At 59.0% G+C, this 11,370-nt stretch overlaps 1 protein-coding gene across 1 annotated transcript in view; it reads right to left on the reverse strand.

Moving 5' to 3' along the window:
* Positions 1–7,383: 7,383 nt before the first annotated feature.
* FIBCD1 (fibrinogen C domain containing 1) overlaps positions 7,384–11,370 on the reverse strand; it is a 64,180-nt gene continuing 60,193 nt past the window's right edge. The window contains exons 6-7 of the mRNA XM_045288520.1: positions 8,115–8,294; positions 7,384–7,643 (exon numbers count right to left, since the gene is read on the reverse strand). Of these exons, the coding sequence (XP_045144455.1) occupies positions 7,384–7,643; positions 8,115–8,294 (440 nt within the window). The remainder of the gene's footprint in view (positions 7,644–8,114; positions 8,295–11,370) is intronic.

Raw genomic sequence — 11,370 nt, forward strand, 5'->3', positions numbered from 1 at the left:
GGGAGCAGCGGGACTGGGCGCACAGGGGTCATGGGAGCAGCTGGGCAGGCCAGGACCCAAACTGAGACAGGATATACCGTGTGCCCTCTGGGCCAGGGAGCCTCACCAGCTGACCTGTCACCGGAGCCCTCCAGGAGCTGTGGGAGGGGTCAGAACATCCCACCAGAGACCCTGCAGGAGTGAGCACCCCAAGGGCATTCCTCCCCACTCCAGTGGAAGTGGGCTGGGATGTTTATTCCTCCTTCATGCTGGGGAAACCGAGGCTCCAAGGGCTAGAACCCAGCAGGGCCTGCCAACCCCTCCCAACAGGAAGTATTCCAACAAGTTTTTGTTTCTGGTAATGTCCTCCTCAGAGGAAGCTGGGTGTCCAGTGAAGGACAGACAGCTATGGGCTGATTTGGGGCTCCTTCCTGGGACTGCACGCTGGGCTCTGATTGGAGAGGAGGCCCGTGTGGGCAGAGGGGAAGCCTGCCTGCCAGGCCTCACCGCGGGAGTGCCAGGCAACAGTGGACAGCACTGACCCCCATCACCATGGCCTGGGCTGCTTGGGGGGGCCTGCTGCTCCCTCTCTGCTCAGTGCCTGTGTGTGCACGTGTGTTGGGGTGCCTTGCATGTGAGCACGTGTGTGTGTGTACATGGCACGTGTCTTTGTTCATATGTGCAACTGTACATGTGTGGAGGTGCCTTGTACATGGGTACCGTGTATGTACGTGTGTAATTGCATGCATCTGCGTGTTCATGTGCGCATATTGTGTTGTATTGTGCATGGGTGCCTTTTATGTGGGTGCCATGTGAGTGCATGTGTAGATTGCATGCATTTGTGTGATCGTGTGCAACTGCATGGGTGCCTTATGTACATGTGTGCTGAATGCTGCTGTTGTATTTCCTTAGTGTGTGGGGGTGGGTTGTGACATTGGCTGTGATGGTCAGCCAGGGGATGCTGCCAGCAGCGGGTCACTGGCACCCCAAGGGTCTGTGTCCTCTCAGTGTCCTTGCTGTGAAATAAGACTCCCTGTGGGTGGGGAGAGCAGTTGAGGGGGTTGAGCCCTGGAGTCCCTGCCCCCAGGAGAGAAGCCCCCCCTTGACGCTGTCTGACCCACTGGGATCCAAGAAAAGGACCTGGTGGGGACACAGTCGAGCCAGGTCCTGGTGTCCTTCCAGAATGGAGGCCGCGGAGACGCCAAGAGGGGACTGCTGTTTGGAAGGGAGACTGAGCAACATGAACCCCTCAACTGAGTGTGAGGAGACCCCCACAGGCCTCCCTTATTCCCCAATGCCCCCTGCTCCCACACCCCCTCCCCAGGTAGGGCTGCCTGGAGCCAAGGCAGATGGATGCCTGATTGGGTGCCAAGCTTCCTGATTCCAGGGGCTCCTCAGGTGCCGCCCCCACCTGGCCAGAGAGACTGTTTCCAAAGCAGGGCCCTGGATGCTGACCACTCTGCCCCTGCCCAGGGAGCGAAGGCCCACTATCGGCCAGCTGCGAGGTGATGCCTCACTGCGCTGCCCCCACACCCACACCCCAGACACTGGGCCTCCTGCAGCGGCTGATGGGGTCAGTCCGCAGGATCAGCTTCCGGCATAATGGTCTTTCGTTAAGATCAGGGTAATGGCCAGCCTCAGGGTAAGGCCCCAGATGTCACAGGTGCCTGAATCCCACCCCCACCCCTAGAGAGTCGGCACCTGGTTTGTCCAGGTGAGGGAGCCACGCCCTGGAGGGAGGATGGGGCCCACTCCTGGCTTGGCCACATACCTGCTGTGACCTCAGACAAGTCCTTCCACTCCCTGAGCCCTTGCCCGAGAAGGGGTGGATGGGTGGGTAGGGGAGGCTGGGAGGGTTTTCTGAGGAAGGCAGGGTGGGTGGGCACGTTTGTGCTGCTGCTGCTAATGAGGCCCAGACAGACCCTCATGGGAAATAGCAGCCCCTGGGGTCTTCCATTTCTTGGCAGAGTTCCTGTGGGCTGGCAAGACACCCCCCACCCCACCCCCATCTCATTCCTGCTGTTTGATACACTGTGGCTCAGAAGCCAGCCCCTCAGTGAAGCATTGCCCCACTAGCTCTAGCCACCTGCCTCTTTGCCCTGAGCCCCTACTACCCTGGAGCCAAGTTGGGGCAGACCTGGTCAGGGCAGGGAAGGACTTCCCCCCACCTTGGGGCAGGTGTGGTCTGTGGGCAGGCAGAGCCAAGGAGGGTGGTGATGACAGAGACCCCTTCAATGACCCTAGGGACCTAGCTCAGGGCCACCATGGCATCCTGCACCATGTGGAAGCAGGCTGGTCTCAGGGGTCCAGGGTGTAAGTCCAAGAGAGTCCGTCTCAGCCATCTGGTCACTCAGCGGGGCCTCAGTGGCAGAGCTGAAGAGGCTCCAGAGCGGAGCGGATGGTGTGGGCAGGGCGGCCAGACTCGCTTCTGAAGGCCCTTGTTGCTGTCCCATAGAGCCCCCGAACAAACAGGAGCTGAGATGGGAACAGGGGTCAGAGGGGAGCTAGCAGCCAGGTGAGAGAGGAGCGTCCACATGGGGGTGGGGACAGGGCAGAACCTGGCACCATGGAGCCAGCTGGATGCTGGGGGGTGGGGGGTTCTGAAGCCACAAGTACAGTGGGAGCCCAGGAAATCCCCGGTGTCCATTGGGGAGTGGAATCTGGTATTCATTGGGTGCCTGTAGTGAGGGGTTGGCATCAACTTCATAGCAGTGGTTTGGTTTGGATTGGGGGGGGGGCGAGTCACAGCCATTGTCAAGTACGTTCCAACTCATAGTGGCCCTGGATGGAGCCCGGGTGGGGTCCAAGGTCAGCAGTCGGAGACCACCAGCAGCTCTGCAGAATAATGAGGCTTTCTACCCCCGTCAAGAGGTACAGTCTCGCAGACGGATGGAAGGCAGTTCTGCCCTGCCCTTTACAGGGTCGTATGAGTCACCATCAGCTCGACGGCTTTGAGTTTGGTTTGGACGTGGACATCAGTATTTACGGAGTGCCTGTGGGGTGAGATGGTCAAACATCTCACAAGCCCACCTGACGTGGTGGCTGGAGCCACCTCCCTCTGGTGAAGCTGGGGTTGATGAGGTCGCAGGCCTTTAGTGGCCAGCGGGCCCACATCCCCGTCCCTGCTGCAGAGCGGAGCCTGTCAGAGTCAAATGTTGGGGAGGAGTTGTTTCAGGGGGGATCCAGTGTTCAGGGACACGTTACCCGCAGCAGCGCGTCTTGGTGGAGGACTGGGCATGAGGTGCGTGCGTGCGTGTGTGTGTGTGTGTGTGTGTGTCCGTCCCCACTGTCACTCTCCCACCACACCATCTACGGGGACCGCAGGCAGGTCAAGTGAGTCTGGTGGGTGCTGGATAAAGAACCGCCAGGCGCATCTCCCGACTGTGGGACCAGACGCTGCACTTTGTGGCGGGAAGAGATAGTAGGATTAGTGCTCTCTGAACCTGGATTTGGAAACCGCAGGCCTTGGTCCTTGAAGTCTCTTGTAGTGCAGATTGAAACCTTTGTGGCTGGGGTGGGTGCTGCCAGCCGGCCCTCCCCACGCAGGTGTGGGGCAGAGACAGGTCACCAAGGCTGCTGGCCGGCAGCAGGTCCTTCCCCGGCTCTGCATGGGGCCTCCGAGGCGACACTCCATAAATACTGATTTCATTAAATAAACTCAGGGGACTGCTTTGCTTTTAAGCCTCAACTTGGTTTTATGAATAAATAGCCATTAGGGACCGTTAGGTCTTAATAGAGAGTCCTAACTCCGCAGAACTCCAGCCCCATCACCGGAGGCACCCACAGGGACAGTTTGTTGCCCGGAGACTGACCAGATGGAGCCCCACCCAGGAGGAGCAAGTGCCCTTCACTGACCCCAGCCCAGGGCTGCCTGCTGGTCTGCCGGGCTCTTGTGAAACCCAGAGGCTTGGGCGAGGTCTAGGGAAAGTGGTTCGGATGCAGGCCAGCAGGAACACTGGGGTATCCCACTGACCCTGGGCTATCACTGGGGTGGGCTCAAAGGCAGGGCCGGGCACCACTAGACCACAGGAGACGGCAACACATGGACACCAGGCACACACAGCCTGGGCTAGCAACAACTCTGCTGTCTATCTATCATGGAGTGCCTCAGGACACCCCACCCCGGCTCCAATCTGTGTGTGGAGGGCCACCAGGAGTGTCCTCAGGTCAGAGCCCTCCACCCACAACTACTGAGGTCTGATCTGCACTCAGAGACCTGCTGGTGCTAGGCCCACTTGGTGTGTGGGATGAGGAGGTAGAGGTGAGAGCCCAGGAGGCCCAGTCACCTGGGTGTCCTGTCTCTGGCCCTGCCTGCAGGGTCTCTCTCAAAACTCAGCAAAACTCCAGTCAAAGCTCCGACTGGCCCAGTCCCTCCCCAAATCACCTCCCTCCTCCTCCTTTCTGGCATCAGGTTTGCAAAGTTGGTGGATGTGGGCAGGGCTTCATGTTGATGTGACTCCTCTAATCCTCCCGATCTCTGCCTACTCAGAGGGGCCTGGAGGGAACAGGGTGGGTGTTCTCAGCTGCCAACAGCCAGGGGGTCTGTGTGGGTGGGCGCAAGGTGACCACAACATTGCCTCTGCCCCAAAGAAACTGGCATAAAACCTATTTACATGCGGCTTCAGGGAGAAAACACACTGTAAGAGCCGCTCACAGCTCTCTGCTTATCTCCCTCACTGAAGCCACCGGGGGGAGACCCCAAGGGTCCCTGCCACCTCCAGCCCACCCGCTCTGGGTTCTGAAGCTCAGCCAGCGTAGGTTCAACTCCATGATGGTCCTAAGTGGGGGAACAATCACTGGCTGGTTCTGCAGAGCAGGATGGGGGTCAAGAGGAAGTCCCAGAGGCTTCTGGGGAGGGGGACTAAGTGTGTTGCCTCAAACCTCAATATAGAGCCCACCAGTGCCGCTCCACCACCCCCCACCCCGGCAACGACTTGGTCAGGGGCATTGTCACCGGATGTCAAATGGGACCCAGAGAGAAAAGGCTCAGCCGGGAATGAGACTGGGGGTCCTGGGTGGGCACTGCAGGCACTCATCCTTTGGGGCCCCCTGGCTCTCCTACAACCTCCTCTCTCATGGTCAAGGCATGGGGTGTAGCTTGCAGTAAGTCCCGAATGTCAGGGGGCCTTACAGGGCCCGGATGTCAGGGACTTACCTCCATTTGTTCCGATGTAAAGTGGAAGGACTAGACCCTGGATCCCACTGTGTCCTGACAAGTCCCACATTCAGCTGTGGCTCAGGTGATGGCCGCTGGTGCTGACCACAACCCCGTGATGTCAGCTCCCTCACCAGCTCTGAGCAGGTGTGCAGCAAACATCTGTCTTAGCACCCACCCTTGAGAGGATTGCCCGTTAGGATGGAGCCTGTGGCACCAGTCCCCCGATCTTAGCTCTCCCCACTGCAAGGGGTATAAATATTTCCAACTAGAGTGTGACACCAGGGTGGCCAGTGGGGCTGGCCAGGAGCTGGGGGCAGGGCTGGTGTTCCAGGGCCGTGACTGAACATTGGAAGGAGTGGGGGTCCCGATGGCGCTGGACTGGATCCCAAGCTCCTGCAGGCCCTCCCCTGGCCCCTCACCACGGCATGTCTGCTGTGTATAGTCAAGCCCTGACGGGTCTACTCTGCACCTCCCACCTCCCACCCATCCCTGGGAGCTATTAGCACCACACTCGCCGTGAGTCTGTTTGATGACAGATCTGAAAATGCCTGGCACTTCCTAAACACCGCCTGGGACTGTGAGGCCGCCACCATGACCTAGGCTGGGGGTTGGGCAGCCTTCTGAGGGGATAACCTAGGTAGGGGGTAGAGCAGGGCCAGAGGCTGGGGCGCCTCCCCACCCCCACCACCTGTAAGCCCCTGGGCTGCTCTCCCCGTCTCCTTGCCTTGGTCCTACCTGCCTGCCTCTTCTCCAGCCGTGAGTGCCAAGGGGGCAGGGGCTGGCTTGTCCAGCACCCAGGGCAGTGCTTGACGTAGCATGTGTCCAGCACCCATCTAGCTGGGCACTGTTGACCAGTGTGCCCAGGACTTTCCTGCGGCCTCTGGCCATCTCCAATTTATTCTATTTAAGCACAAGCTTTGGTGGGTCAGCCAGAGCCACAGCCCCTCCTGTCTCCAGAGGAGTTGGCTTGGGCTGTCATGCTGTGGGGTCCCTGCCTCTACCTCATCCGGTTCCCCCAACCCAACACTTGGAGCAGCAGCCCTGGGCTTGGCTTAGGGCCGCAGGGCTGGGGGTCTGGACCCAGACCTGGGTTCCAGCTGCCTTTCTTGGCTGGTGACTTGAGGCACAACTTTTGCTCCCGTGTGCATGTGTATGGGGCTGTGTGTGCAGCACTAGACCCTCAGGGTGGAAGGTTAAATGAGACTGTGTGTGAGGACCTTGGCCTGCTGTCTCAGGGAAACCACCTTCTCTGTCCCATGTGCCCTGCAGCTGCCCTTCCCTCTGACCACACAGCCAGGGTGGGGGACGTGGCATTGCACACAGCCATCAGCAGGGGGCGGTCTCCTCACAGATCCAGGCTTCTGGGTCCAGGTGGGTTTACAACCTGCAGATCCCAAGAGATTTTCAGTGGCTCAGGCCAGCCCAGCATTGCACCCTCGGCCCCTGCCTCCTGGGCTGGGGGTGGTGGTGAGTCAGGGTGGGGCCAGAGGCACCTGCTGGCCTGGGCAGAGGAAAGCAAGAAGTGGTTTATGACTTGGAGCTCAGCCCATATAGATGGATAAACAGATGGGGGGAGGGGAGGACTGCAGACCTCCGAGGCCTGCAAGACACAGGTGGGCAGGTGGGTGGGTCCAAGGAACCCACCTCCATCCTGGGTCCCAACAGGCAGCTGTGCCCCAGGCGGGCCTTAGGGGTGGGGGTCCATGGCCACCCAGGGCACCAGGCCCACTGCAGCCCTCTAGGGGCGCTCGGGTCTCCAGGCATCGTGGAAATCGGGCATATGCAGAGCGGAAAACCAAGCAGTACCCTTGGGTCTCTCCGAGCGGGAGCTGGGGGTGTGTGTGCGCGCGGCCACCCAGCACTCTGCACCCCATAATGTTGAGGGTGTGGGCTAGCTAAGCGAGGGCAGAGTGGGGCACCTGGCGGGCAGAACCAGGCGATTACAGGCTTAGCGGTCCAGGCGGGGGCGGGGGGATGGCAGAGACACTTCGCGCAGGATGCAAAATCGGGCAGGTAGAAATTTTGATCAAGTTCGCCTCCCATGAACAGGGGCAGGAGAGACCGCTGCCAATTCGAGGGGTGGGGCAGTGATAAGGTGAGGTGGCCTCACAGGCCCAGGGGGCTCTGTCGGGACTGGCAGTGGGTGGGGGGCATCGCCAAGGGAGCACTGCGGGGCGGGTCAGCGACGCGTGGGCGGGCGAGCAGGGGCCGGAGCGGGGGCGGGGTCGGGGCCGCAGGGGCGGGGCCTAGCGGTCTTCTCGGACCGGCCGGATCTTCATCTCCGAGAACTTGAGCGAATACTGCCAGCCGGTCCAGGAAGACCACTCGACGCCATCCGCGTAGGAGGAGTGGGCGCCGCGCAGGTACTGCCCGTTGAGGTTGGACGTGTGGCAGTTGCGGTACCACCAGGCGCCGCGGTAGAAGGCGGCGCAGTTGTTCTCGGAGTGGTCACTGTCGCGGTCCTTGGTGGTGAACTTCATGCCGCTGTGCTTCAGGAGGGAGTCACCTATGCAGGTAGGCACACACAGATGTGCTCTCATGGGGCACACGTATGCGCGTGCAAGCACGGCCACAGGCGTGCATTCTGGACACACCCATGCCATCCGTGTGTCCAGGCAGGCTCACATGCACACAGGGGGTCCTAACGGAGGCCCCTGGGTCTAGCCACTCACCCGCCCTCCTCCGGCTTCCTCCCTGCCCCCAGCTGAGTGCCTGGTCAGGCTGGGAAGCGGAGCCACTTCACCTTGAAGGCCCAGGGCTCTGGGCTCAGCTTTCTCTCATCTGCAAAAATGGCTGACAAGCCTGACTCCTTCCACCTCCCGTCTGCAGAGGTGTGGGCCACCATCTCTAGGTGAGAAGCCTTAAGTGTGACCCCAGGGGGCAGAGATGCTGGATCTGGTGGGACCCCTTGGTCCCCCCAGGTGGGGGACTGACTGTCTTGTCTAGCTCCTTCCCTGCTGTTAGCCGGCAGCCTTACCTGCGGTCCCCGAGTAGTCAGCCACAGTGAGTGGGTACCCATCTTCCTCGGGGTCCACCGAGAACAAGCCCACACTGAAGCTCCCGTAGCGGGCATAGGCTGTCCCATTGTCGAAATCCTCCAGGTCCACGTGCAGCTCATAGGCGGCCTGTGTGGTCAGGGCATGGATCCTCTTAAGCCCTGGAGCAGGGGAGGCAAAGAAGGGAGAAGGCAGGGAGGGGGATTCTCAGAGAATGCCCCCTGGGGCAGAAGCGGGGGGGTGAGAGTTTCTGTGGGGACAACTGCCAGGTGTGTGCGCTTGATCCGTCTCTCTCCTGCAGGCCTGTGCTTGGCAGAAAGCAGAGGGCCGAGAGCTGGTGGAGTTTGGCTTCTCAGTCTGCTTTAAGCTCCTCTACGCCTTTCAAACACACGAGCTAAGGCTGGTGGAAAGACAGCAGGAGTCAGGGAGGGCTGATGGTTCCATCCCTGCCCTCCCACACTGGACCCCTGTCAGCCAGACGGTCTGGTACTTGTACTTCCCTGAACCTGACTTTAACCTTTGCGTATGGTATGCTGTTCCCTCTACCTAGGGCACTTCCGATGGTCTCCCATGCCGCACCTGCACTGGGCAGACCGCCAATCTCTGCCCACCCACACTGCCCCTAGTGTCTATCACTGTCACCCATCTGCTTGCGACTGTGGGCCTCCCCTCCAGGGTGCCAGCTGCGGGAGGGCAGTGTGTCTGCCTATGTTAATGGTTGGGACCCCTCACGTCACCACCACTGTAGCTACAAACCCACTAAACCACACGACGAAAGGCATATATGTAAAACTGAAGGCTGGCGTTGCTATCAATGGAGACAAACTGGGAGCGTTCCCCTTGCTGGTGGGAACCAGACAAGGGTGCCCACAATCGCCACTCCTATTCGACAGCGCTGGAAGTGTTAGCCAGAGCTACCAGGCAAGAGAGGGAAAGAGAAGGCATCTAAATTGTCCACACAAAAAAAGTGAAAAAAAGTAAAACTATTTGGAGATGGTATGGGCCCAGACAGAGAAAATTCAGAAGACTCCAAAGAAATCTATCGGGACAAATGGAAGATCCAGCACAGTGGCAGGATAGAAGATCAATAAAAAGCAGTCAGATTCCTTCACACGAACAGAGCTCTGGAAAGGAAATCCAGAAAACGAGGCCATTTATAATAGCCCTCCTCCCCCGAAGATGAAATACGTAGGAATCAATATAACCAGAGAAACAAAGAAAACTACCAAAACACCAAGAGACCTGTATCAATGGAAGAAGGTGCCACGCTTATGAATGGGGGGATTTAACATGGGGAAAATGCCAACGCTACCGGAAGTGAGCTACGGATATAAAGCAATCCTAGTCCCGATTCCATCCTCATTCTTGAAGGAGATGAATACATAAGTCACCAACGTTCAACAGAAACCCAGAGAGACCTTGGACAAGCCAGGGGGCTCCTGAAGAAGATCCGGGGATGAGGCTTCTTCTCACAGACATGCTAGCCCAGCCGCAGAAACCCGGTGCAGATACAACGATGGACATGTGGCACTCAGACCAATGGGGCCTCTGAGTAAGTCCATCCGCCTACGGACCGCTGACCCTGGACAATGGGTTAACACACATTAAACGGGGGGACAAGATAGTCTCTTTGATCAACGGTGCCCACAAACTGGATATCCATTTGCAGAATCGAACAGGACCCCTCTCTCACACCATAGACCAAAACAAACCCAAATAGGTCAAAGTCCTAAATGTCAAACCCAGAGCTATAAAAATCATCCAAAAAAAACCCTAGGGGCAAACATAGGGTCCCTGATGCATGGTATAGATACACTGTCACATAATTGGAAACACATGAAGAAGAGCAGGTGACAAAAGCAACAAGACCCACTGTCCCTGGCTGATTCACTCACAGCAGCACTGCCCGACAGGGCAGAACTGCTCTTGAGGATCAGTTTCCCCCGAAGGCAGACAGCCCCGTCTTTCTGCCGCCGAGCCTCTGGTGGGCTCCTAGGGCTGGCTCTGTGGCTAGCAGCCCAAGCTGTAATCACGATGTCACCAGGGCACCTTCAGCACATCCTGAATGCTCAATAAATGCGTCCCTCCTCCACTTCCTCCCTGCCAGATCCTCAGAAATCCTGCACCTGTCCCAAAGTTCTCGCTCCTTCCGCCCACCCCACCACCACACACACAACTGGGGCCAGTGTGTGCATCCCAAAAGGGTGTAGAGGCAGTGGGCACAGTCCCCATCCAGTCCTCCGGGGAAGGCTTTGTGGGACCCCAGCCTGCAGCTCCAGGGACAGGAGAGGTAGCTGTGAGCCTGCTGCAGCTCCCGCTCTCCTGCCCTGGCCCAGACTCCTGGGCAGGCCTCCCTCGGCCAGGGAGGGAGTGAGGACATCAACTTGGAGAACATCAAGGTCTTGCCAAGGTCCAGGTCCCCATCTCCCTCTCTGGGCCCCAGCTTGCACACCTGCGGGTGGTCCTCAGGGGCTGGAGGGGGTGGGGCCTGGGTGGGGCTGTAAACGACTCTAGCCATCACCACCACGTGGGGGCACTCAGCCAGGCCAGGCACTGTGCGGAGGCCTTCCCACAATCCAATTAATCAAAGTGAATTAGAACGCATCACATTTAATTAAAGAGTCCCTGCGCAGCTCTTAGAACAGCTCCTGGGCGCCACGCGTGCAGTTGCAGCGCCTGGGCTGCCGCTGTCTTTAGAGGCAGGTGCTAGTCTTACTCCCGCTTCACCTGGGCTGCAGCGGAGGCACAGGGAGGTGGAGTAAGCAGGCGCTTAGTGCACAGTGCTGACAGAATGGCTCAGCTCCGGGCTCCGATTCCATGTCTACTCGGCGGCGGCACCAAGGAGCCTCAGGAATGGACCAGGAGGGAAACTTACCCCAGAGGATCCTGAAGGCTCTCTCCCCCACCACACACCCCTTTTGGGTTAAGTGATGCCCGGCTCCCAACACTCCTGTCCACGAGGGGCTGCCAGGCTAGGTCCAGGGGCTGGGGCACACCCCATCTCCACACTTCCTGCAGATGGGAGGTTGGTCTGCCAGGAAAACTCTGCCCATGATCACTGCTTCTCCCCCACATCCCTGGGACCCTAGATCGTGAGCTTGAGAGTTCAGATCACAGAGGGCGGGGGAGAATCAGGGAGACTCCCAGACGCAGGGTACTCTTCGCAAGGAACTTTCTGCTGGATCAAAGGGTTGAGCCTCCAAGCAAAACACCCCGAATCAAGTTCACTGTCATTGA

This window comes from Echinops telfairi, unplaced genomic scaffold (assembly GCF_000313985.2).
Source record: "Echinops telfairi isolate 266 unplaced genomic scaffold, ASM31398v2 ScPeMD7_22;HRSCAF=79, whole genome shotgun sequence".
Taxonomy (NCBI): domain Eukaryota; kingdom Metazoa; phylum Chordata; class Mammalia; order Afrosoricida; family Tenrecidae; genus Echinops; species Echinops telfairi.